General features: G+C 41.7%; 1 protein-coding gene and 1 long non-coding RNA gene across 3 annotated transcripts; one reads left to right on the top strand and one right to left on the bottom strand.

The window, feature by feature from the left end:
* The first annotated feature begins 5,446 nt into the window (after nucleotides 1–5,446).
* On the top strand, nucleotides 5,447–27,880 carry LOC124070170 (lathosterol oxidase-like). Of its 2 annotated transcripts, none has more exons than XM_046409770.1 (5): nucleotides 5,447–5,539; nucleotides 24,849–25,066; nucleotides 25,726–25,858; nucleotides 25,961–26,061; nucleotides 26,475–27,880. In XM_046409770.1, the coding sequence occupies exons 1-5, from the start codon at nucleotides 5,509–5,511 to the stop codon at nucleotides 26,937–26,939; spliced, it is 948 nt and encodes a 315-aa protein (XP_046265726.1). In that variant the 5' UTR covers nucleotides 5,447–5,508; the 3' UTR covers nucleotides 26,940–27,880. The 2 variants fall into 2 exon arrangements, with proteins under 2 accessions (XP_046265726.1, XP_046265727.1); XM_046409771.1 differs by lacking the exon at nucleotides 5,447–5,539 and adding an exon at nucleotides 23,879–23,979.
* Nucleotides 17,597–18,809, bottom strand: LOC124070173. Its single transcript, XR_006845154.1, has 3 exons — nucleotides 18,683–18,809; nucleotides 17,820–17,888; nucleotides 17,597–17,724 (listed from the first exon to the last, which is right to left on the bottom strand). It is a non-coding gene; the product is annotated as an uncharacterized LOC124070173 (long non-coding RNA).
* Nucleotides 27,881–27,953: the final 73 nt, after the last annotated feature.

Below are 27,953 nucleotides of genomic sequence, written 5' to 3'. Positions count from 1 at the left end.
TATTGTCTTCTCCCTTAAGGCTGATGCATTAATATTTTATTTGTGAATATTGAACTTTTGTGGGGTTGGGATGGAAGGAGTGTTTCTTCACATGTTTTATTTACAACATTTTTTTTACTCTCCCCAAGTTTCGAAATAAAAGGAACATGAACAAAACAACATGAAAACAACATTTGAATTTAAATATTCACAAATAGTGAGGATTCATTTTGAAGTAAATAGCAAATTTATATTTTAGGTTATTGTGGGTATCATTTTATTTTCTATTAAATGCCCAGTAAGGTTTTTAAAAAATGGACTTGCAGTGTAACTGATTTAGATTTCTCCACATTAAATTCTTTTGATATTGTCCTGTCTCTGGTTCATGCGTTGCTGAGTGATGTGACTGCATCTCAGGTAGAATGCAAAGTTAGGCCCCACCTTTAAATGATATAAAAGCAAGTACAATGCATCCTCATCCAATCAAGTGAAACACATTATTTTAGATCCAGAAGGTAAAATTGTTGATACTTTGCATATATGTTGTATATGTTTTCTGTAATTTCCTTAATATTTGGTGCACTGTAAAAGATGTGTTAAGTATTGCTTTGTGTTGACACAGGTCATAAAGAGTACACTGTTTATTGGAATGACGCAGGATCAGAAACTTGTTGTGGCTGTCACTTTCAACGCACCACCGCCTTTGGAAGCTTGTTTGATTCCCGAAAAGTTTTGATTGTTTCACCAGTCATTGTTTTTAGATTGATTCTTTTTGTCTCTCTGCTGTTCTTGGGAAATGTTAATGTGTATTAATGGAGAAAAAGGAGTTCCACATTCCCATACACATTTTGTATTGGTTCATAAATAGACATTTTTACAAAACAATGAAGAGTTCTTGTCTTAATAAAAAAGAAAAGATATTAATGTCCAAAATAATCAGTGTTGGTATTATTTTTTTTAGTCTATATATTAACATATAAACGTGATGCACCACAAAATGTGGACTAACACGGACATATTATTTGTTTTTCCATCTTAGCTAACCATTTGCAGAAGGCAAAGTCTGGTTGCATTTACCTGCTTCATTCTGATACCCTAAACAGCTGCTTCACAGACAGAAAAATCATTTTTATGACACATTTAGAAAATTTATGTAAGTATGGCTCCACCCCAACATCCTCTTTTAACTGTTCAGTTCAATGAACCTTTCTACCAGAATCTCGATTGTTCTAATCAGGTCTTCTAAACTTGTGCAAATCTCTGCCTCACAATTCTGCCTAACTAACAACTGAACTCCAGTCGGCCAGTCAGACCTTATAATGGATTATTGAATGAAAATGTACAAATAATGGTGTTCAGGCTCTGACTTCATCACTCCTAAGGAGACACCAAGCTCCACACTGCAGGGACGATAATAACTTCCCCTCCTTGGGGACTGTCCACTCAGGTTGTGCTTATGAAATGCTTGGACAGCAGCAAAAGAGCAGATCACTGACCGCTTAAGTACACCACCATAATTTAGGAGGTATTGGATGTAGGCTGGAGAACACTCACATGAGAGCAGCAGCGGACATGAGTCGAATGCTTCACTATTTTGTTATGTAACGAATCTGGTCACCTTTTATTGGACATTTTAATCTTGCTTTGAAATATCTCACCAACAAACCATCGTCCACACAGATTCAGCTCAGGCGTCTACATTGCTGTTTAAAGGAGGCTCCTGCACATTATGCCTTTAAGTTTAGGAATGGAAAACTGCTCGGTTAAGGTTAGGAAAAGATCTGTCATGTTTGGTTTCACACAGGACACAAACTCAGTCTGCTGAGTGAAATCTGAAATTTGAGGTAGTTTAAAAGCGCGGACCCTTTAGGGACATGGCAAAACAGCAGTATTTGATGCCTTGGGAGTGAGATCAGGCTGTTCAACTGCCCTGAATGTTGCATTGCTGATATTAATACATGTACTACGACTGAGACTGAGAGACAAAGGAATTCAAACAGAGAAAATGAACGGGTTACAATTCTTCTGTGATGTCAGAAGCTTTTTTTCAGTCTGTGAACCTTGGCAGGCACAGATGTCATGAATTCTTTCTTAGATGCATAAACCTGTGTGAACATGCAGTTCAAAACAAGCACTTCTAATTAACACAAACGCAGGGTAATATTTCCAGGAGCACCGTGAAAGCTTTAATAAATTTGACGAGATTTACACCCTGAAAATCAATCTCTGCTTCGCTGCTCGATGAATGCAGTGAACATTTTTAACCAACATCTTAAATAAATGGATCTGGTGTTATTGATTCCAACATGGAATTGACATGAGGCAAGCTATCAGTCATGGAACAAAAAAATTTATTTCTCCATTCATATTTAATGTTCATGAGTAAGCCTTTTCTTTAGACATTAACACACCTGTAATATTCAGTATTCAGTAGATGACTTTAGTAGAGGAAGATATTATCTTTTTAATTACATTTTCACCTCGGGCTCTCATTATACGTAGAGTGCTGTACATAATGAGCCAACATCTTAAATAAGTAAAGGTGATACTGCTATTGATTAGAACGTGAACACCAGCGGCAAGCTATCAGTCATAGAAAATGTACTTCTGGGTTGATGTTTAATGTGTGTGCCATTTGGTCTCTTATAGGCTCATTACTCAATATCCTTGAATAACTTAAATAGAAAGAAATCCTTTTCATTACACTTTAAATGACTCTATAACAGCAAATGGCTGCACTTGATAAAGCCAAAGTATAATCATTTCTGCAGTGCGTGTCCTTGGTGATGGTGTTTTGTCAACAGTAATGAAAAGGTCAGCGATGCAGTCTTGTCTTCACGTGTTCACCTTGAGAGAGCAAAAGGTTAAAGCTGCAATATCCTGAAATACATAATATATTATTTATCCTTTACATGTGCACTGCAGCTACGTTATTGTTCAACTCAATGCAAGCTGGGCTCCGGTTGAAAGCGTCCTTTGTCTGGCTCACATATTGTTAAGAAATCGACTATCCAACACCTTTTCAGAGGCTCTGAAGAGGAGGAGGTCATGAAGAGGCTCTGCAGAGCAAACCTTTACTGCCTGACATCAACAGGTGAACCAGAAGTGATTATGAGTGATTTATTGATTGTTAGGGGCGGGAAAGAGCAGACCCATAAACTCTTGTGGTAATGGTGACCCTTAAGGGCACTCAGGAAATTAGGCCACCTGTAACGGCTCACAACAATTAAGCTACTTGCCCTTGCTCTGCAATCAGACCAGGTCGCCATTATGCAGAGAGAAAAACTCTCAAGTGCTGCTTTATTCACGCAGTCATTAATGCAATGTAAAACTAAACTAGTTTGAGTTTTATTTATCTGCATTCACTCATATTTCCTGGAATTCACACTGAAGCACAGCTTATTTGTTTTGCTAGTTATGTTTTGTAAGGAATCTGAAAGGACTTTAATGTAGTGCATCAGGGCTTGAATGGTCCTCCGCCATCCTGAACCAAAGGAAACACATCCTCTGTCTGACGCTCCAAGTGACTTGAGACAATTTCATTACTGATCCAAGTCCAGATCTTAGACCAGCCTGTGATTCCAAGTGGCATTAGTGTTGGCGCCGCTGTCACAAAGACTGGATTGCTTTCCGTTTCCTCGGAAAAGCAACAACAAGCATGAGTTTATTCATTCATATCATCTATAATGGAGACATTGTTAGTAATAACGGTCTTACTGCTCCGACCACTTCCCTCTTCAGTCTCTTAATGCGTGCTGTATCTGTTTCAGCAATCAAACACAAGAATCTGTAGGATTATTAATAATAAATTTCTTAATTTATATTATGTTTTTAAAAAGTCATTTCACTGCCTATACCCCCTAAATTACGGCGGTGTACCTCACTATCTTTTCAAAGCCATATTTATACTCTTTCTTTCTCAAAATACTGTGCAATACCTGTGAACTTTTAATTTCCTATTTCCTACGTTCAGCTGTTTAGTTCTTTATTAATCCCAAAGCACGATACAAGCATTTTCTTTTCTTTTCTTTCTTTTCTGGCCTGTACACTTACAAAGGAAGAGGGTTTTTCATAATGAAAGACAACTGATGCTGACATACTAGTCTGGATACTCTTCTTCTTGCGCTTTTCGCCTTCTTACTAAGAGCAGCAGCAACTGAAGCTAGAAGTAGACATTTTCTTCTGATGTGGACACATTGTGTTCCAGATCACTACACCGTGTTAATTAAGTAGAGGGTTTTTTATTGTTAAACAGCGACTTGCTCATTATCATTGTGTTAACAAGCCCTCGGTTGCTCAGGATTGCCCTCATCATGAGCCGAGGCTTTTTGTCCTTTTTGCTAGTTTTGTTATGAGCAGCTCATAGGGGGCGGGGCTTATGAAGGCTGCTGCTGTGTTGGCTATGAAGATGGTGGATATCGCAAATCAAATAGTTGATTTGAATCTCATTCATTTCAGCTCAGAGTTTCGCAGGTACAGACTTTGTAGCCTGGATCAAACAAATGCAGAATTGTGTAGCAGTAAGTGAACTCAGCACGTGAACTCAAGACGCACAGACATTTTGTTCTGGCTTTAGAAGATAGTTTTGGTCTCATTTTAACTTTTTATCTCTTCTTAACATTCCCATCACCATCTGCGATGTGTACAGTTGTCATGTTCCAAGTCTTTTCATATATCACAAGTCGATATAAGACTGCATTAGTTATTGAGCGTGTGATCGATTTTCTTTCTTTTAAATGAGACATTTGCTTACTAATCATGACCATGAAACATTAACCATTTTCCATTTTCCATTTGATCATTTTTCTCTTTTGCTCACCAGTATCGAAAATAAAACTCATTTCTGTTATCAGACATTGTTTTCATTCAATAGCTTTTTGTCAGAGGTGCTTTATTTGGTGAAACATCTCTTCACGCCCCCCTCCCTCCTCCCGGGTTGTCGTTATTATTTGTGAAATCATAGCTGCAGCCACTTAAAACAACACCAAGACGTTCGTTTGTTTGACTCCAGCAAATTGCTCTGTGTCATCAGCTTTTGTTATGATTGTTTTGTTTTCAACTGCAATTTGTTCTCAGTGGGTCATTTTGACACTTTTTTATGTTTATTTTATATGATTAGAATTTGCAATGAAAACTTTAAGTGCTTGTTTCCTTTTGATTTTGCATATAAAAGAATGAATCTGATTATGAATGAAGGGACATCGTGGCTGTTACAACCTCATGAGTAGGATTCATCTTCTCAGGACCACAAACGTCTTTACAAAATTTCATGGCAATCTATCCAACAATTGTTGAGATTTTTCAGATTGTCCAACCTCAGCATCCAAAAAACTCACACTGAAACATCATCTAACATCTAACCTTATTCACAGATGTCCAATAGGCCTGTGCAGGTAAATGTCAAGGATTTTCCTGGGCTTGACCCCCCAACCTGATCTGGTTTGGTCTGGAATGATGTCACTTCCTCTTTGTCTCAGTGTGCTGCTGCTCCTGTTGGCTGATGAGATTCACTGCAGGTTCATTGTCTCCATGAGGTGCAGTGGAGTTTGTCCTCCATCAGGTAAGACTGCATGTGCTGGTTGGAACTGGACAGCATGTCCTGATTTTGGTGCTGACAGATGTTTGTTCTCTGTTTGTGGTTGTTGAGATGGATCCCTACCTCACGAGGAAATGAGCTGGGCTCTTCAGTCCATCAGATCTCCTAATGTTGGTGTGAGCTACAGGTTCTTTCTTCAGCTATAGCATTTCACAGCGCTGACTAAGCTCTCCCGACAGTTTGCTCAGACAGTCTTTGTGTTGTGGGTGATTCACATGACAAAGTTAAGCCTTTGAAAGCCGTAGCAATTAAAGGAATTGTTGAAATCTCAGTCAACACATTTCTACAATGAAATTCTGCAGAGCAATAAGCACAAGTGTCTGATGAACTGAGCTGAAGATACCAAAACCACTTCTTTTGGAGATTCAACTGAAATTGGACACACCCAAAGTATGTTTGGTCTAATTTAGTTTGTAAACTCTGATGTTCATAGTGCACAGCTTAGGTCTTGTTTAAAACCTGCCTCACTGTTGCCACATTGGACCTGCTGTTAGCGATGTTGCTCTCTGCAGTTAACTTGGTGAGTCTTTTTGGTCATAACACATAGAGCTGATGGCCTAATCAGATGTCCTGGGCCTTTTGCGAGGCTAATCAGACCTTACTGACCACTTTGTGAAAAATAATGTGTGGATTTCTTAAATATTTAGTCACAAATCTAAAGTTGCTTGCTGAGCTGTTCCTTTACACAGCCTTCATTCTTCTTTCCCAACCGCATGGATAAGAAAACCTGTGCAATGCAGTGAGTGTAATAATTCTAATTTTGTTAACACTCTGTCAGAGTGTGAAGACCTTTACTACCATCAGCAGTAGGTGGTCAACCAAGCCAACAATTCATTTTCAGAGGGCATTCTTGTTGCTGTAGGCTATTGAGAGGAAGCCCCAAGGCCATGCTTGTGATGTTGGGGTTAAGAGACCTGCAGGATCTCAAACTCGCGTAAAACATAACCTTCACTCCAAGCACAAGTCAGTCAGTCATGAACAAGTTTGTTTTTTTTTTTTTTCCAGGTTGTTAGCTCGGTGAAGGAAAGTTGACAGCTGCGTCTGAGCTAATGCATTGTCCACATCAGCTACAGGAGTCTCGTGTTAGCAGATGAAATGTTTCGCATCAGATTGATTAGCCAGTTAGTTCTAAACGACAGCGACACCAACTCCAACTCTTAACCCCTCATTTATCCTCACGAAAGAACAAAAATAAACTATGATGCAAATGCATTACTTTTACTTTTGCCAAATAACCAATCCATATTTGATTTAGTTCTATAATAAGGATTTTTTGTAGATGATACTTTTTTCCCAGTTTATTGGAATTTACCTTCTACCTCTTAATAGCTATTCCCAATTAGAGCTCATTTTGTTTTGAGTTGTTATCATTATGTCAGCCAACTGTACAGCTGAATTAGTAACTAATAGTACATAATAATAATGATATGTTGTAAAGATAAACTGCATTGCTTTATCAAAACCAATTGTTATCTTAAAAAAACCTATTTATCTCACTAAGTGATTTTTCATGGTGGTTCTAGTGTGTAGTATGTGCACATCACAACATCTCTGTCTTGTATTGATTACTTCTAAATATCAAATTGTATGTTTATTGTAAGGGGATATCCATAAATGATTTTCTCTTGAAGCCATAGCCGTTCTGTTAGATTTCCTCAGTATGAAATCGCTTTACGTTCATCTTGCTGAGCTCATATTGACCTTGTTATTGACAGGGCTGGAGATTTTGAGTCGGGGGATTTCAATATATATATTCAAAATGCTGTGTTAGTATTTATATACAAGGTGCTCGTGCATCCCGTCTTGTCTTCACTGTACTTTATCTGATAAAGCAAGAGGGGGTTTGAGATGTTGTAAATTGCACATAGAATTGGACTTCTTTGTTCTGTACTGCAGTCTTATCTCGTATGTTGTTCAAATGTTGCAAACCTACTTCTTTTGCCTGCTAGGCCCCCCTCTGAAGTGCCGCTCCCTCTGTGCCACGCTGCAGAAACAGGTGCCAGAGTGCCTTTTTGTGGCCACATTAGGAAGTGCAAAATAATGTCTTACCAGTGGCAGCTCCCTCACACAGAAAATACCATATTTAAGGGGACGTGGTGACAAAAAATATTGCATTATATGGTGAGAGTGACAAATTAAGGGAGCATCATACCATATGACAATGTCCTGAGTTTCTCCTCTAAAATGCTTGCATAATCCGCCCGACAACAAAGCCCTCAGCCAAAAAAGTAATGCATCGATTGTCATGTGTTCAAAAGCCACTTTCAGCACTGAATTAATCTTTTGCTTATTCATCGTGTGATTTATGGTTTTTACCAACAGAGCTCAAAAAGCCGAACCTCTGTAAGACAATTGCCCTCTCTGTAAATGATTGTAATTTGAGTTGAAGATTACTAATTGGTGTCACTAAATGTAAAGACTTTCAGTAGCCCTGGGGTAATTAACCATTTCGAATGATCTAGCCTGCTTTTTATTGACATTTAGCACAATACATGAGAATCCTGAATATCAACCTAATGGATCTTATTAGCCATGTCCTCTAGACCAAGGTGAATTAATCAAAGCAGACTTGATTTATACACCCCGCCCCTTCCTTTCTTCTTCCACCTCTCTTCCTCCCTCCCTCAGTTTCTTGGGCTCTCTCACACTGAGGCAGCTGGGGATTCATTTGTCTTGCTGATTAATGATGAGAACCATATCCTCCACAACACCAGTAAATTAAAAGAGATTGGGGACAGAGAGAAAGAACATCAAGGTCCATTCATCCCAATCAAATTTCACAGTAGGTCCAATTCATCCTAAGCTTTATTTGTATTGTCTGCTATACAAACACAAAAAGCTCCACTCATTCACTTTCTCCTCCAAGACCCTCTCTGGCAGTCATGGGATTACAACTGGCAACTTTCCAGGAGCACACTCATTTTTCCAGCCTTCAGGACACAACCATACCCATTGCTTCGCTGCTATGAAAGCAGCATGTCTGTTTCAGATAATAATTGTTCATCAGCAGCAGCTACAGCTTGCTGTTGCCTCCACATGGACAGCCCTTGTGTCGTGTCCTCCCTGTGTTTGTCTTAGTGTCCTTCCAGCTTTAAGAAATACATTCAAGGTCATGTGCAGTTAGGACAAAGGAGACTCCTGATTAGCAATAGGCTAGCAATGTGCATATGATGTATTGCATGTATGGAGCCTGTGGTGTAATGTGGTAATGTATCACACACTATGATAAATATGCAGCCACTAAGGGTTGTGTACGCTCTGGCCAGAAGAGCATGAATCCTCAGATGAATCCCTAGATGTAAAAAAGAACAAAATTGTGCGAGGCTGCACTCGGCCATTGTAATGCTTTTAGCATGCTAACAAGCCCACAGTGATCATGTTTATGTGCTGGTGTTTAGGAGGTAATCATTAGCTGACCACAGACCCCATTGTAATTTAGCATGTTAGCATGCTAACATGTACTAACTTAGCATAAGCATGTGAACACTGACTAATAAAAACTGAATTTCTGTATCATGTTCCAACTTTCAGCTGTTATGTTATTGATTCTTTAGCAGTGATGTTACAGGCAGCTGTTATATCATTTCCCTTCCTGCAGTATCATATCTCTATAACAAAGATTCGGAATCAATAACTTTTCACCTTATTGCATTTGTTGGACGTGCTGCCTGTTCGATTCTGAGCGTACAGGACGTGGGTGCTGTTTGCACATTGTTTAGGGACTCAGTCAGGATCTAAATTTTTCATTTATCCTTGCAGCATATGGCAGCTTCCCAAAAGGCGTAAGACATCTGAAGCAACTGCCGTCCGGTGGAGATAGAGGAGTTCTGAGAAGCACTCTGGTCACATCTCTTTAATTAACGTTGCCTCCCTCTGCTGTCTGCAAATCAACTGTAGTTTCCATCTTTTTTCTCTTCGCTTTCATTTCTGCTCTCTGTTTTATACCTGCCACTGCCTTCAAAGTCACTAGAGTCTCATCTTGAATCAAAAGATGAGGAGCTACTCGGAGGGGTTGACAGTTTGAAAATGTGCACCTCGGCAGGGGCAGCAGCAGGCGTGAGCATTAGATGGCCTGTGAGGTGAGTAACCCACTGACATTCGTCGATTCATTGATCTCTGTAAGAAATATGCAGTAATTAAGAAAGGCAAGGATGTGAAAAATTGAATCAGTAGCAAACCGACTTAAAGAACCTTGTAGAAAATGTTTGTGTGTATGTCTTGGATGTGTCAGAAAAACAATACACCAGTGAACATTGTGTCTTAGATTTGGTGCCACTGAGGCAATAGATGCTGATGATTTGGGCTTATGTGGAGGTGATATTTCACTTTGAGCAGGGAATTCTGCTTTCCTCTCCTTTCAGATTAGTAATGTGCACTCTTGATGCACTTAGTCTGTTTGCTATAGTTCGGAAATGTATACTGTTTAATTAACCCCCATCGATGACTAAGTTACCCTTAGTCAACCTCTGTTGTGAAAGACAACAAACATTTCGCTGAGGCATATCAGAGATAACAAAGTGATTTGTTTAATAGCCAAAAACCTGTCACTCATCCCAAGATCAAAATAAAAGTATTAAATCTAAGCACAGCAGAGAAAGAAAAGGACAAGGTCAAATGTGATAATACTTTTAGTTAATTTATTGACATTAATCAGAAAATCAACATAAAGGAAATGTGATTTGGAAGTAACTATGCAAAGTATTTTAAAGTACATAAAACGACTAAATGCAGCTGGCGAACAAAAGCTTGACACTGTGATGATGCTTCCAAACAACGGAGCGCCGCTTCCTGTTCCTGTTTGTTGACCAAGTTTAGACCATTTGACTTGAGGTGGGAGCCAGAAGAGAAGCAGACTGTGGCAGCGATCAGTTTGCAGAACGATTTGTCATGTACACTGTATAGACAAAAGTATTGGGACATATGTACTGGGTTTTTTCCTGTTCATGCAGTAGAGCATTTGTGAGGTCACACACTGATGTTGGACCAAAAGGCCTGGCTCACAATCTCCGTTCCAGTTCATCCCAAAGGTGTTGGATGGGGTTGAGGTCAGGCCTCTGTGTGGGCCAGTCAAGTTCTTCCACACCAAACTCATCCAACCATGTCTTTATGGAGCTTTGCTTTGTGCACTGGGGCACAGTCATGCTGGAATAGAAAAGGGCCTTCAACAAACTGTTGCCACAAAGTTAGAAGCATAGCATTGTCCAAAATGTCTTGGTATGCTGAAGCATTAAGATTTCCCTTCACTGGAAGTCAGGGGCCGAGCACAAACCCTGAGGAACAGGCCCAGACCACACCTGAATTCAGTTCTACACCTCATAAAACAGACCAATAAGTAGAGAGATGAACTGCTTTAATTCTAAGTTTTCTATCAGTAACTCTTTGATGATGAGTTTCAGTGTATTTTTTATCAATATTGCTGTCATTCTGTAAAATATTTAATTGCTGTTTATTTTGATAGTTCACACTTTAGGTCACTGTGCATTTAATTAACTTCTCTTTCTTGAACAAGGATTTTGAGCCATTCAGCCAGTAAACAGGCCTTGAACTTAGCCGCCACCTTTTCAATTAAACCAATTCATTTGTGGGCTACTCTGTTGAATCGTTTATCGGCCAAACATAACTGCTGAACAAAGACACTTTTCGCTCATTTTTCTTTCATACTGGACCCTTATGCACTTCACCCTTTCATTGTTTGGATGTTGATTTGACCTCTGCCGACTCCAGCGTTTCTCTATCTGAAAGTAATGTGTAAGATGTCAAGGAGGAAGAAGGGAGCATTTTATCATACAGCAGTGAATAAGATGGCTGCCCTTTCAGTTGTGGCCTGAGGAAGTTCTTTTAATGTGAAGGGCATCTGTGCCGCACTTCCTGCTAACCCTGGGTCACAGCGAGAAGGAAACATTTATGAGTGTTCCAGCTCGGTCATTGAGGACTCTCTGATTTCACGGTCAATCACAGTCAGACGCTGAAAATTACAAGCACATATTTTAAACATTACAGCTGAAGATTGTGACTCACTAAACTCACCTGTTTCCTGATTAGACTAGATGATTCTTGCTTTACTTTAACTAAATACTATTGTTTTTGTGTACATGGAATATTGTAACGTGTTTTTAACATGTTCACACGTTCACAGCCAAGACATGAAATGACGGTATTTTGTTTAAATCGCTTAACATAATGCCAACACTGTGGGAATGATGGATGCCCTCCACATGAAAATTAGATCATGTGTGGTATAATAGACACACACTGAGACAACTGAATGTGTTGGCCACTTTAAAAGCAGCACAGAAGTTTTCTCCTGCCCTGAGTCAGTGCTCACACTGACCTAGTGTCGGTACTCACACTGACCTAGTGTCAGTACTCACACTGACCTTAAGTCAGTACTCACACTGACTTAGAGTCAATGCTCACACTGACCTTGAATCAGTACTCACACTGACCTAGTGTCAGTACTCACACTGACCTTAAGTCAGTACTCACACTGACTTAGAGTCAATGCTCACACTGACCTAGTGTCAGTGGGGGCAGCTCCAGCAGATCAGTTTGCACAGGTGTGAGTGACCAGTTTCACTCTGTGGAGCCAGGCAGTGGGTGTACAGGGACATGAGGTTTGTGTCCTGTGAATATCTTGTCAGATGTAAGCCTGGTCTGTTGATGCTAATCCGCAAAAATCTCTTCTGGACTCACTGCAATGCAAATCCAGCTCACAGGTTTGACTTGCGTTAAATTAAACAGAGTCAAGAAAGTTGCCGTGCATGTCTGGTGACAGATGTCAAATTCACACCAAACTGTCCTCTTGGTCCACTGTTTAATTATTAAGCCGACGCTAATTGCTTTCACACTACACAGGATAATTATGTTTTATTTATATTATATTTATAGCATTATTTAGCTAAACAAACAATGTCCTCTGCTGAAAACTGGCAATAAAGAAGAGAGCAATTATGAACGTCTGGTCTAAAGGAAGAGCTGCAACATGCTGTTACATATCAAGCAGACAAAGTAACGTAAGTCAGGACAAACTAGCCAATAAATAACAAAACTTTTATTCCAGTTTAATATCACCTCATGATTTCATTTTTTTTTTTTTAAATCTTGGATAATATTAACTTACTAGCTTTTTCTAGAGCTTTCATGAGACCAAAAACATGAAGAGAGTTTAGACTTGTAGTGTGAGCAATAAGTCATAACAAGAAAATATCTCACACACACGCAGGCACTTTGCAACAATTTTAAAGCTTTTATCTTAGCTAAGCTCACTTATTAAAGGCTTGTAATGAGGTGTTTTATTGGTTATGTGCTGGTTGTGTGCTTACAAAGTTCTGGTCTCCTCATACGTCGCTGGATCTGTTTTCTGACACCTGTATCTGTGACGCAGCACACCTTAGCCAACATCCTGGCCAACACAGCATCCTCCCTCCCTTCATGATGACTTTGTTGTGGTTTATTTGGTTAAATTTCTTGGACATACTCTCAGAAGAGCAACTGGTGTGAGCAACTGGTGTGTGGCTCGTCTTGCCAATATACCATCAGTTCATACCGAGAGCAGAAATGTAGTGAGTGAATCATTCATTATCAGATGTGTTCTCATTTGGTATCTGCCTCAAGCTCACGATCACAGCCAGAAACACTAATACCACAGATGATGGCGCCGCACTCGGAGCTCGGCGGTACAACAACAGGGTGTCAGGGTTGCAAGCTCTACAAACATTGGCTTCTTTCTACCCGCAGAACACACGCATGGAGACACACACACACACCGCACCGCCGCCGCCGCCGCCGCCGCCACCACCGCTGCTGCCTCCAGCATGTGCTATTTTGCCAACTGCAACCCTGGGCAAGATAATAAGATGGCTAGCAGACATTTTGTCAATATTTCTGTCTTGGCTCAGAGTGCGCCTGGCCGGCTGCTTACTGATAGATGTGTTGACTGAATTCTTTTTTCTTTTTGTTTTTCTACAGGAGCTCTGCCCTGTGTTTGCCAGACTGCGAGAGAGCAAGTAGAGGCAAGTGCACAGGGAGGAGAGAAGGGCTCACTAATGCAAAGCAGTTCATTAAAATCAGGCACAAAGCATCTATCAGGGGGGTGGGATGCTGCTAATCAGTGCCTGTGGTTAGTCCAGCAATATGTAAGAAGGAGATGGTACTCTCCTCAGCTGTGATCTTGTCTGGGGAGCAGCAGAGTCGACTGATGCTGAGGAGGCTGTGCAGATGATTGATTTTTCCAGAAGGATGCTTTGAGACTCTGCTCTTAGTCTGCCATCTGATTAACATACACGGCATTATTCATGTCATGAATATACAAGGAGGCAAGGAACAAATAAATACTGACATGCATCCAGGAGCTGATAAATATTAAATGGAGCACACATGGCTTCAGATTTTACCATATCATAATTTGAACATTCACGCTGTGAGGCCCCTAGCCAAGGTCTAATCTTTGGTTTAAACAGGTTGAGCAACCATGGGAGGAGACGAGAGCTCTTCACAAACATCATCTTTGTGCTTTCACAGGTGTCATGAATACTGGAATTCTGATTGTGGAATAACCAGAAGAGGTTTTCAGTGTTGTGCAGTTCATTCAGACGGTTCATATGTGCCGTGACAGAGAACTTTAGAGAACTTTAGAGCCCATGTGTTTCTGTTCTTCAGAAACAAAGTGTTTGAATCCGGACTCGGTTTCACATCTCCATGAGAATAGCTCTTGTTCTGCATTCGGAGAGGCTGACCAATGTGTGGGTCTAAAATGTCCTTATATGTACCTGAATTCCAGCTAATTAGGCAGCATAGGAATTAATTCATGAAGTAACTGTGTGCTTGATGATCCATTAAAAGTGTTAACTAATCACAAACTCATATTGGCTTGATTAGCCTATTTCTTAATTATGAGCAAGTGCAATTCACAATACATCCTGCATTAATTCTGGCATTAAATCTCGGTCAGTCGTGCATTTCTCAAGCGTATGTTTTGTAGCCTTACAAGGTGTCCTCTTGTGTTCCCATATAAATGCGAACTGAATACGAACTGAACCTCTTGTCCGGTGATGGCACCACGTGAAGAGTTAAGGGGTGACCAAGGTGATTACAGTTCTTCATTGTGGGGACATTTGCCTAACATGTTATTGTGAATCCCACAGCTTTTCTCACCAGACCAGCCTGACTCTGCCTCTGATTGGTTGCCTTCGCTGGCTACTTTGGTTACGCGTGACCAGGAGTTAAAAGTTTCTCCAACAAACAGCCAGTGACGGTGCTTACTGACTGTGAGCTGAAGCTGGGCTGAAGTCCACATGGCGACAAGCCCCACCTTGTCGCCATGTGTAATGTGAGTGCTGGTTGCATGTATCGTTTCCCATGCTGTCTTTGTGTGGAGGACATCAGTCTGTCCACTCGGCTTAGCCCTGAGACTCAGTTCATGTCGATCTGCTGACCAGGGAGGCTACAGCTCAGGCCAAGCGAACTTGCTTGTGGCCCTGGAGGAAAAGGCCAAAGTAATTTTTGAAGGCCTCTTGCAGCAGCTTTGTTGTGCATGTGTGCATGCTTGTAAAATAGCTTCTTTAAAGGAACGACACGTGGAGACGGTGGTTTCACATTCTGTTATATCACGTGCATAAAAGCCAGTAGCGATAACTGTGCGCTCTCACTGTTTGGACATCACGTTATCTGTGCAAACACACACTCTACACAAACACTGGCTACAGAACAATTCAGAGCCTGCTGGCACAGGATCCAGCTGTGCCTCCGACACTGATTCAGATAATGATGTCATTCATTAAATACATTTCTTTAAATCCTCCTCCCACACATCTTTTATTTACTTGCATCTCGTATTTGGCGTCCTCCAGCCTAAGACACAAGTAAAGACCCTTCATTTAGTGAGAACTATCAAATCAGTCACATTCTGTAACATATCGAGGTCATATCAAACACAGTACACATCACTTTGCAGATGTAACAGATAATTCAGTGAATACATACTGTATGTAAGTCAGCAGAGATGTTGGTTAGGTTACCTTCAGCTCATATTAAGGGCAGTACATGCAGTAACTGTACCTTACAGTTTGACCTACACAAGCACAGTAAGGAGAAAGCAGGACAGGACAGGAGGACAGCATATGACAATACTGCAGGTCGACGTATGTCAACGCATATCAATGTTTGGGAAAAACGGGGATTATTTATGTTGCCTTAGAGCCCTGAAATGGCACATCCTGGCCTCCTTACCTTGACTACTTCTTGGCAAAGTCAAACTGCCAGGACTCTTATTTGAGACAGACGTTAGTCTTTCCCTGGAAGTCCTTGAGTGCTGAGGGCTGTCCAAACTAGCAGCTTATCGAGTCTGCAGTGGACCTCGAGCAGACTTCACTTTCTGCAGACTTCCTGGGTCTTTGCTTGGGGTGCAGACATCACAGCAGACATCGTTTAGAAAATTATATAATATATCTCGATAAGGATCTAATGATTTAAAAAGTGCATATACACAGATTTAGAGTCAGTTATAACCTTAATTCCAGAAAGCATCAAATCCGTCTGAGGTTTAGGAGTGGAGGCCGGGGAATGTGTATAAATCATATCCCCATAGACCACACCTTATTGGATTATTTCCTTTCTGTAGTTTTGGCTGAAAGATGTTTCATGTATTTATTTTAAAAAATGCCAGTTGTACTCTTGAGGCCTTAGCCAATTCATTAATATGTTTTGTGAAGCGCAGTTTGTTATGGAGCTAGAATTTATAATGGGATACTCTTTCAATTGGTGTCTCATTAGCAGTAACGTTTGCTTCAGAGGAACTCTGTTTTATCTGCGTTTAACGGTGATTAAAGATCAATTTAAATATGCTGTACAGAACTGAAAACTGAATGCAAATTCTGTCATGACGTGTTGCACTTAATGGCTGAAATGTCTGCAGCGTGGACAGAAATACTGAAAAATACTGACCACGGGGAGAAAACTCATGGAAGTTTGCTGTCAAGAGAAGCCAAGTCAGCATTCAGTTGAGGCCAACGTGAGTCTGAAGTTCTGAGGCTCAAGTGAAGTTGTATCTGAGACCAGAATCCTGCGCCGACTCAGACCGCAGAGAGAATTGAAAAGTAAAAGTATTTCCCGCACTGGCCCAGGTGTCTCGTGTACGCATCACAGAGGTTATTAGCCCACAGTCCGGGGTTGTTGCCTTTGAATCATTAAGTAAAGAGTGAGTGTTTGAAGCTCCTTGATATAATGATCCTCGGCAACTCTGAGAGTTCAAAGTAAATTGGCAAGGGTAAAAAGGCTTTTCTGCCACTGAACAAAATAGAGAAATCAGCCAGCTATGTTTAATAGAATTTTCATCAGTGCTCAACCAGTCTCTCAAATGGGTTATCTAAGATAATGGCTGCACGGGTTCATTACCTCCTTGTCAAATTAAATTTCTTTTTCTCCTCCAGGGGGATTGGATAGTGATTACAGATCTAACCAAAAGAAGGCTCTAACTTTCACTCTGCGAAACTGGGAAAAGGCCACAATGACAGCGACATTAGTCTGTTTCATCTTTGTTGTAAGCTGACTGAGGCACATCACAAAGAGAGCAGGTGTTCAATGTGGCAGCACTGACGATTGTCTTTGTTTGCGCTTTTTCTCTTTCTTTGTGCGACTCTTGTGCCTTTTAAGTGAAGGTCTTTTGTGAAAATGGGTTGATGTCAGGCAACCGGCAGCCTGCTCTTAAACGAAACAAAATCAGCAGATGAGATGTTACTGTAGGCTTTAATGGATTCTTACTCATTTCGTGTGGGTATCTTTAAAAAAAAATTAAAGTGTTAAATGGTGCATGGAAAACACAGATACTCCGAACTTCAATGCTTAAAATTTCTGGTTCTGAAAATTTCTAATTAAGACCTGGTGGATTTGGTGCCCCCTGGTGGTGACAAACTGAACACTTTGGTAATACTTCAGACTTTAGTTCTACAAGACAGTACAGAACATACTGACTGTTGGCAGCAGCAAACAGAGCAACCAAACAAACTGTGGGCTGATCGCGTTACGGCTGAACACGTCCATTTAATCTCGTTTTAAAAAAGAAAAGACGAATGATCCACTTCTGTGCATGTCAAAGTGTCCTTCGGTTTGAGCCACGACTGTTCCCTGCAGTCGGCCAGAGCCTTACACTGCAGCTACACACACACACACACACACACACACAGGCTCAGTGTGTGGGTGACTTAGAAGCTCTTTCACTAAAACAGAGATATAAATGTTGTCCATTTACCATTTTCCAAAGGCAGACTGGACTATACAGAGGAGCAATTGAATTAGAAGGCCACTGCTGAGAAAATGTCTGCCATGAGAAATATGAGCAAGACTTCAGAAAGCGCCTGTCAGTTTAACTTAGACAAAGAGGCGACAAAATGTTATTTTAGCTTTCTGCTTTACCACACTTATTTTTAATGTGAGATGAACGTGTACAACAGCACAGTCGAACAAACTTCGTGTCACTTCATGTGTTTATCTGATTCTGTCTGTCGAACTAAACCAGTGACGGATTTGATTTGAGGATGTTGTCACTTGTTAATGAAGGACTTTCTGGTCTCTCATTCTGTCTCTGTGAGCGTAAACTTGTGTCCACTTCTTGTCTTTGCCACAGCAGTTTTTAAAACTCTGCTCTCAGCTGCACCATAAAGATATTTTTAAGACAAAAGTTGAAAACACAGGACGCTCCGTCCTCATTCTTTGGCCTTGAACATAAGGGAGATTTCGAGTTGTTTTTACGTGTGTGCTGTAATTTAATCATGTTGTTTTAGTTTAGTCGTGAGATTAAAGGACGTAAAAAAATGCAGGTTTGATTTATGAAAATCAGAGTTACAACTTGTTTTAAATGCTCGTAAAGGGTGACAGCTCCTTTCCTCCTGTGCTGAACCTGGTCTGTTCTCTCAGGTACTTTTAATTTAAGTTGGCATTTTGTTGGCAACGCGTGTGACGTGTGAGGCGGCTGTCCCGACAGAAGAACAGTGAAAGGTTTTTATTACCTCGCCAGCTCAAATCAGAGTGAAAAATAAAAAGCCAACATGTTTTTGGCTGCAATCCGGCCTTCAACATCAGGGAAGTACAAAGCAAAGTGAATGAAGTTTTTACCGCTGCTGGAGGAAGAATTACATCAGACTACACCTCGCAGGGCGTGCAGGATCTCCACGCGGACGGCTTCAAAGACGCCGCGGCGCCACCTGTGACGAGTGAACTTTCATCATCTGAGGGGGACGAGGGCAGCATGTGGTGTCCGTGAGTCGCTCAGCATTTTAATAAGTCTGAAAGTGTGTGGATATTTTGGAGAAGTCAGATGTCTCACTCTGACAATAATGTCTCACAGGAAATTCCCTAACTGCACTAATGACAGCAAAATATTCATAAACACGCTTCAGATGCCTGTAAGTGGGGCCGTTTTTAGACAAACACGTGGCATTAATGGCTTCATGTATGGAGAAGTTCAGACCTGACGAGTTGATGGATTAAAATATGGAAGCCCATGAAAACAAGACATTGTCCATCCTGGTCATCAGTGTGTGATGCTGTCTGTGAGAGAAGAAACTCCACAGTGGAGTCTTAGTGTCACTGTAGTACAATATTTTCATTCATTCATTCTTCGTTTTTTACACACTTTGGGTTAAAGTCCTCCTGCCCGTTGGAGATAAACCTGTTCAAGTACTGTTGTTCTCTGTTGTCTTTTACTTTCTTTCTCTCACATGTCAACAGTTGCTGTTGTTGTTTTGTTATGTTTTATCTGAACATCTCCTGTGGCAACACAAAATGGGCTTTGGAGTTTGTGCTTTTGTCTCATAAATCCATTCATGGTAGAGCAAAATGATATTTGCAGTATTCATACAAAATAAATTGCATTTCAGATTTAATTCTCATTTCATGAAATTTTATGAGACGGTGCTATTCATGAGCAGATGCAGCCCCAGCCCATACTGACTGAGCAGCAGCAGCTGTGGCCTGCACCGTCCAAATCCAGAGAGGAGGTGAAGTGGTTCTCCTGGCTGGCAGGATACTCTGATCCGACCCGTCTTCTCACCAGCGTGACCACCAATCCCGTACAAATTTGTCAGTGAACTCAGAATTATGTACCATTTTGTCTGCCAGTCTTTGGCGGCAGGTCTGACAATTCTTCGTCAAAGAACTGCGAACGGTGTGGTGTGTGTTTGAGAGGCCAGACAACAAAAACATGTGGTTGTCAGTTAGTTTGTGGTGTGCACGTGCAATGCTGTCAGTATAAAGGTGATGCTGAGAGGATAATCTCTCTTTGTTAGAGCTTTGGTCGTATTTTGGCAAACTGTTGATCAGTTCTGCCCTTTGAGACAAGATGGACGAAAGGTCGTAAACAAACCAGCTCAGCTGCAGGCGATCCCGACTATCAAAATCACTTGATTTTGAGGTAAAACCGTAAGTGATTGCACTAGAAATGTTAGCTTTGTGACTGAGTTGTTTTTATCACAGAAAGTAATGATGACAATTTACTGGAGGAGCGCGAATCCAAAGTGTCATCTCCGTCTTTGTCACATCAACCCAGTGACAAGAACATCAAACATAAGCTGATTTTCTGAGTCGCTGTGTCTCCAATTGTGACAAGTTTATCAAGTTTTTGATTACATTTCCCAACATGTTGCTGCCTACTGAGGAGACGATGAGCGGCAGGTTATCTGGGGCTCAGCGTGACGGCTGCCTCTCCACAGACATCCTGATTGGTTGATGTGTGTGTGTGCACACGGAGGGAGACGCCTTCGCAGCCTATCGGACAGCTCCGGTTTGTTTCTGAAGCAGAGACGTTCCAGTCAAGCCTCCACAAACAGATGCTCTGTTGAAAGTTTCCCTGCTTGTGCGTACAGGAGACTGAACAACTGTTGCATTGGGCGAGTGAATAAAACAGCAACTAAATATTCAGCCAAAGTAGGCGACGCCCACTGAAGAGCAAATGGAGTTTACTGATTTACACATTTTCTCTAATATACACCTTCCTCTTTATTAAGCTGATTGAGATTGAGCTGGGTTCAGGGCGGCACGGTGGTGCAGTGGTTAGCACTGTTGCCTCACAGCAAGAGGGTTCCAGGTTCGAATCCCGGTCTGGGCCCTTCTATGTGGAGTCTGCATGTTCTCCCTGTGCCTGCGTGGGTTTTCTCAGGGTACTCCGGCTTCCTCCCACAACACCAAAAACATGCACATTAGGTTAATCGGCTACTCTAAATTGCCCCTAGGTGTGAGTGTGAGAGTGTGTGGTTGTCTGTCTGTGATTGACTGGCAACCAGTCCAGGGCGTACCCCGCCTCTCGCCTGTAGTCAGCTGGGATAGGCTCCAGCCGCCTCATGAAAATGGATGGATGGATGTGCTGGGTTTAACAACATTATGAAATAGTTCTCTTTTACACATAAAGTCATAATATAAGTTTTATTATCTTGTTTTACGTAGAAGTGCAGCCATTTAAGCTTTCTATTTATGACTGTTGAAAGACTCGTCATCAAATGTTAGGACATAAGCACAAACAGAGGAAGTCGTCTCTATGACATCAGGCAGCCCACAGCTTCCTGTCAATAAACACAAAGTGTGGCCATCTGCTGTCCTTCCCAGCACCACAAGCAGAGCAGCGACGCTAAAAGGGTAGCAGCCGCGCTTAATGTCATGCTAATGGAAGGAAATTCAGAAACATGGTCACTGCCAGTGACTTCAGCAGCTCACTGTGACACCAGCACGCTGGCCACAGAGCCGAAGGAAACGTTTTAATCCAGCACGGCGTTTGGCTGAAGCACAGCCCATTGATGCATGTTCTGTGAGTCCATGTAATGGCTGCTGACCATAACCTTTTGTGAGCTTCTTTGGAAAAACTTTTGACCAAACAGCTTCAGGAAATGTGAAAACACTGAGAAAATGTTGACAAACTAAAACAGCAGCCATCACATAACCATGTTCTTCCATTTCTCCTTTATTATGTGGGTCGGCTGAACTCCAACAACAGCTACATCAGAAGCAGGAAAGGACTTTTCATCGACTGCACCACACCGAGTCCACAACCAAAACAAAAAGAAAGAGTTTATCATTAAGTTGCAGTCACTTGTTTTTATGTGAATGACCTCCCTGCACAATAAAATTCTGATGTTTCTTGAAAAATGGGAATAAATTGAAACACCAACTTGCACTGGCTGCTGATGTTCACCGAGAGCTTAACCAGTGGGCTACTTAACCTCTGAAAGCGAACAGAATATCAAAACCTGTTTTATTTACAGGGCTTAACATTCATTGAGGTTCCCTGGTGGCAATTTAAGGGCTGTGGATGGAGAAGAAGTTCCATTTAAAATGTTTGGCACTGCCTGAAGCTAATATAAACATCATAATGAAAATTGATCAGACAGAAAATTGGCAATAACTTCTTTTTAAAAGTAAAGAATGAAAAGAGAGAGAAGCATAAAGAAATAATGCATCAAGAGAAGAAAAACAGAGCCATTCTTCAATCCAAATCACATGTCTGCTGAAGAGCCAAATAGTTTTAAAGTTTTGCTGGAGGAAAAGCAGGCTGTTAAACAAATGACTTTCCTCACAATGGGACTGAGCGTATAAATCATATAATCCATTAAAACTGCAGGGTTTGTGGAGGGTTATAACCTTTCTTCTGCTGTAATATTCCCTAAATATTCCTGTAGCCTGATATGGGAAATTATAGGCCGTCTAATACAAAAACATTGTGTTTCTAACTATATTACAGTACAGTTAAAACTCCCCCTCATACTTTAGAGCGCTGGCGACACCTTGTGGCTGCACGGGTGTCAGTCTCACAGCAAAATGGAAGCGCTTGTAATTTTGAATTTTATTTATTTTGAGAGTAAACTTGTTCACCCAGGATTACTGGCAGATCAAATCAAACACGTGGACCATGAGAGTTCTGCAGGCCAAATCTACAAACGGCGCCTTTCAAAATCTGTACTTTAACTTGTGCACCAAACTTGACTCAGAAAACTGACGTTTAGCCTTGTTAATTTGCTCACTGCATCACAGTGCTTAAATAGGACCTTGATTTCAAACACAAAAAGCACAAAAGCTATACGACGCAAGGTTCAGGTGTGAAAATAGTTCCAGCACCAGTATTTTAAAACGATTGTGCAGGTGCTTTTGAAGGATGCCGGAGTGACGTGTGTCCAATAAAGCTCAATGTGACCTACGAGTGTTTTGTTAGAGATGTATGTGCTTCGGTACGGAGGAGGGCGTTTATACATTTCTGCGCATGTAAAGGAAGTTTGGTAGTTTTGGACGAGTATTAATCGAGAATCAACTGGGTCAACTGGGAAAACGTGGCGGTACCGTCCAAGGGAAGGATGTCGAGGTGGTTCTCTTCGTATCTTACAGGACACTTGCACGACATGCTGAGGACCATAAACATAATAAATAATAACAAAGAATAAAGAATAAATCTTTATTATGTCTATGCTGAGGACAAGAGCGCCTTCAGCCAAACACTCCAACATCCAAGGTGTCCATCCAATCAGGTCTTGCTTCTTTTTCTTCTTTTTCCTTTTCTTCTTCTTCTTCTTCTTCTTATTATTATTCTTAGTCTTCTTATTCTTCTTCTTATTCTGACGTTTATTGGCTGGTTATGGCTCATTACCGCCACCACCTGGTATGATGTGTGGATTAAGATGGCAAAAAATCAAGAAAAGAAAACAAGAAAAATTATATCCATATTTGCTCAATCAGACTTAATCAATTGCAAGATAACGTAAAGGGATTTGATAACTAACGTCTCCCGAGCTCTTCTTTAAAATGTGGTCAAATAAGGTCAAACTGAACTTTTACTTCCCTAACACTCTTAATTAACTTTATTCTTTCTGTCTCATATTTCTACACTGGACGATTTGTTGTATCGTTTCCAAAAAAGTTTTTATTTATATATTTTTATATAAGTTACTGTTAGTTCCGTGTATTTATGCTTTGTAGTTTCCTTCGCCGTCTTTGCTGTCCTCTCATTACCTTTCACACCAATGAGAGCTGGTGCCCATAGAAAAATCACTATTAATCTGATGGTTTGCTTTGTTGAACGTGGATCAAAATGTCTGAGTGACTGTGCCGTAAACTTTTCTTCATGGTCTCGTGTCCTCAGCTGTACTGCTAATAATAACGCGAGCATTTCTGCCGTGTAAACTGAAAAAACTTCATCTATTCTTTTGACAAAGTTTTTATGTCCCTGTTGGTCTGCGTATCTGTACCACCATGATCAGATCCTCCAATTGGCCAATCGGAATTAAAAATAACGTGCCGTGATGAGATACTGCGCGCTCATTGGATGCCCTTTTCGTGACGCACTTGGCAGTTCGGTGTTGATTGGTCGCTCGGCCGCCTATAGCTCAGGACGCGTCCCTCCTCTGCTGAAGCGGAGTGCGAGCAACCTGAACAAGGTACAGTAACATTCAGAATAAAAATAACTTTACATTAACAAAATGACAGCGCAGCTTGCGTGTTGGACGTTATTAGCGTGTGGTGCAGCCGGTGGTGTTTGCTAACGCACACAATTGTTTGGTTTTCCGTGAAGTTATCAGACGTAACGTCAGGAAGTTAAACAAATATGACATCTGGATGATCTCAGTTTTGTTTCTATAGAATTAACACTCGCGTGGTTAATTTGACTTTCTTGTCTTCTTAGAGGGAATGAAATTTAAGAAAATGAGTCAAGGCAGGATTTGGTCGCCTTTCAGGGTTCAGAGGGCCAGAGTCCGTCAGCAGCGTAACGTGGAAATGAGCTGCGAAAAACACGCACTTAACATCCACTCACTGCGTGCTGGTGTCCGCGCTCACGCAGCTCCTGTTGCGGGAAAATACTGCGTGGATATGGGGGTGATTTGTCCATAGTTTTACTCGGTTAACAGTGCGGTTACACTGTATTGTATTACGTAATGTGTTCACAGTGTGAATGACTTGTTATATTCATGACATAAATTTAATTTCTAGTTTTTTTAAAATAGATTTCAAAGGCCATTTGATATCACAGATGGGTGTGTGAGCTGAATCTGATTTCTTCCACCTCGTCTGGTTCCAGCTCTGTTGTGTCATACTTTCAATCATTAACTAACTATTGCCAACGTGTATGCGTCATTATTTTTGGTATAAAATGGTCCCAAAATGATGTCTCACAGGATTTCTACGAGTCGTGACGGGATACAGAGGGGCTTCTGGGAAATGCGGTATACTTGGCATCTCTTTCTGATGTGTCGTAAGGTGACGTTTACCTGGCTGGTGTTTCTCTGTGTCTCTTCTCCACACCTCACAGAATCCAACATGGATCTTGTGCTGAACGTTGCTGACCGTTACGTCCTCACCCCGTACGTGTACCCCGCGTCGTGGCCTGAGGACGGAGCCCTGCGGCAGATTATCAGCCTGCTGGTGCTGACCAACCTCGGGGCTGCAGTCCTGTACCTGGGCCTGGGGGCCATCAGCTACTTCTTCATCTTCGACCACAGTCTGAAGAAACACCCACACTTCTTAGAGGTACAAAGCCCCCAAAGTCTCATTTAATGATGGGTGGGCTCATAAACTGTGTTGGCTCTGCTGCCCAAAGCAATTAATTAAAGGTTGTATCTTAATATATTGAAACGCCTCCAAAACAAACAAAAAAACAAAGCAGTCTGGTTATGCAGTATGGCTGGAGATAAGGATTGTTTTCATTAATGTTAATCTGCAGGTTATAATCACAACTGATTTGTCATTTAGTCAAGTTTATGTCAAATTTCAGGTCTGACACGACATTTTATTTTGCGCAATTTCTGATAAAGCAAAAACACCTTCCGGGGTCTATTTTCAGCCATGAATCAACACAGCGGCTGCGCCTGTGTGTGTTCGTGGTCATGAAGGAACACCCAGTGTGACAGTGTGGCTCGTGGACGTGTCTCTGATGACGCTGTAATATAAACACACGGGGAACTATTAACTGTTAAATACATCTGCTAGCATGTAGCGCAGCCTTTATGGCACTGCATCATATTTCTCCATTAGAAGGAAGAGCACTGTACCATGTGTTCTCCACTGGATGGGCCCCCCAGAGGGCACTTCAGCATGTTATATCTGCTGCAGAGGCGTCAAAGAGGGCACTTTAGTTTATTTAATCAGTCATTTTCAGTGTATATTTATTTTTACTTTTTCCGTCTTAGAATCAGGTTCAGAGGGAGATCAGATATGCGATGACCTCTCTTCCCTGGATCAGTGTTCCCACGGTGGCCTTGTTTTTCGCTGAAGTCAGAGGCTACAGCAAACTGTACGACAACGTCGACGAGTCTCCGCTGGGTGAGCTGAGGAACCAGTTGCTCTGTTGTCTTGTTGTGTCCACGTCATCAGGCTGAAACCCTGAGTCGGCTCTCGGCGGTGACACGGTCTGTGTGCTTGCAGGTTGGACTGGGCTCTTCCTGAGTATGATCTCCTTCCTGTTCTTCACTGACATGTGCATCTACTGGATTCATCGGTTCCTACACCATAAGCTTATTTATAAGGTGAGAACAACTGCTCTGATGTTTAAAGGGTTAATTCACCCCAGTTGCTGAAAACATATTTTTTCATATCTCGGTGGTATCGAGTCATGGAGACCATTTTGGTTTTGTCAGTGAAGATTTCGTTTCTGCACTGCAGTTTCTTTGTCGGTGATCAACCAACATGTGCGACAGACAACATCAGCCAATCATGCTGGCCTCGTCCTCTGATGCGTAACATCAGGACATCCGAGCTAAACTACAGAGAATACTTCTTATCTTCTGCATTCACTGCATCTCTCCTTATTGTCATGACTCTTACAGTTTTGCGTAATGCCATTAAGTGGTTGCCATTGGACGCTTGGAGTTGCCCAAAGTCACAGCGGGGTGTTTAGCTGTCTGTCTCTCTCTCTCTGACCTCTTTTTTCCACCAACAGCTGTTTCACAAACCGCACCACCTGTGGAAGATCCCCACTCCCTTTGCCAGCCACGCCTTTCATCCGGTGGACGGCTTTTTTCAGGGACTCCCGTACCACATCTACCCCTTCCTCTTTCCCCTCCACAAGGTGCTCTACTTGGTCCTCTACGTCTTCGTCAACATCTGGACCATCTCTATCCACGATGGTGACTATCGCGTCCCCAACGCTCTGACGACCGTCATCAACGGCTCGGCTCACCACACTGACCACCACCTCTTCTTCGACTACAATTACGGCCAGTACTTCACCCTGTGGGACCGTCTGGGAGGCTCCTACAGACACCCGTCGGCTCTGATGGGCAAGGGCCCCCATGACCAGATCAGGAAACTTAAAGCAGAGGGAAAGCTTGGAGACGGCAGAGTGAAGGCTGAAGGGCCAGTGAATGGACACGCTCAGAGAGGAGTCACATGTAAGGAGGAGTAATCTGGGGAAATTACCATGAATTGCTCAAAATGATGACTGTTTTTGTAAAGACAATGTGCTGAATCCGTACTCCCTTAGAAAACATATGGGAGCATAATTTGAGTTCCTGCACCTGCCAAATACTTCTAGTTGCCTGTTGTGAGCGTGATTGATATCATTAGAGGCAAGGACTGGCGTTAAAAGGGTCCATTTCATGTAAATCTTTGATTTAACAAGCGCTTCATCCCAAGTCATAGACTGAATCTAAGAGAACTTGGCAAACATCAACTGCTTCAAAGGAAAATTCTGGTATTTCTGGACATTTTGACCGGTGCGTCACTCCACGTTTACATTTCCACCTCTCTTACCGAGATGTCTCGATGCAGAGTACATCGAGGCAGGCAGCACAAGCCTCTTAAGGCCTTGCGAGTAAACTTCAGTTTTATATAAATAATGTCAGACTCTCTCAGACCGGATGCGAACCCCTTGATCACCTACTGCATGGCAGTGCATGGAGTGTTACTCCCAGGGCATCCTGCAGCCTGTAAATTGACACAAACTTCCTCTAAGGCAGCAGCTCTGTTTGATCCTGCTCAAAGGCCTTCTGGCAAAACTGACCAGGAAAATTCACTGCAGCAGTAACAGACAAGACAAACAGCAGTGAGAGGAAGTAGTTTGTATGCTGTTGTTAAATACGTTCATAAAGTAGTCAGGCTAAACTGAAACGCAGCAATGCGGCTAACGTGCTCGGCTCTAAGTGTAACTCGCGTCAGACCTGAGACTGGTCTTTCTCATGTTTTGTGCAACCCTCCTGTGATGACACTAACTTCTTATGATGAGGCAACAAATCTGTTCTTTCATTCAATCGAGAATTTCTTGGTTCTTTGGCATCAAGCTGTGCAGGTGCTGCTGCTGTACACTAATACAAGAGATTACAAGAAGAATTAAACGCTGACCCTGAAGTTTCTCTGTGGTTTGGTTCTGTGTTCCTACAAAGGACTGGAGAACAGTGTATTGTGTCAAAGGTTGCTCTTT

The sequence above is a fragment of the Scatophagus argus genome, chromosome 14, assembly GCF_020382885.2.
Source record: "Scatophagus argus isolate fScaArg1 chromosome 14, fScaArg1.pri, whole genome shotgun sequence".
Lineage (NCBI taxonomy): Eukaryota > Metazoa > Chordata > Actinopteri > Scatophagidae > Scatophagus > Scatophagus argus.
This window is presented reverse-complemented; position numbering and strand designations above follow the sequence as displayed.

Bases quoted from the DNA above. Each gene is read 5' to 3' on its own strand.
- LOC124070170 (XM_046409770.1), top strand. From the start codon at position 5,509: ATGAGGTGCAGTGGAGTTTGTCCTCCATCAG. The intron at 25,067-25,725 runs GTACAAAGCCCC...TTTCCGTCTTAG, and splicing joins AACACCCACACTTCTTAGAG to AATCAGGTTCAGAGGGAGAT. The intron at 26,062-26,474 runs GTGAGAACAACT...TTCCACCAACAG, and splicing joins ACCATAAGCTTATTTATAAG to CTGTTTCACAAACCGCACCA.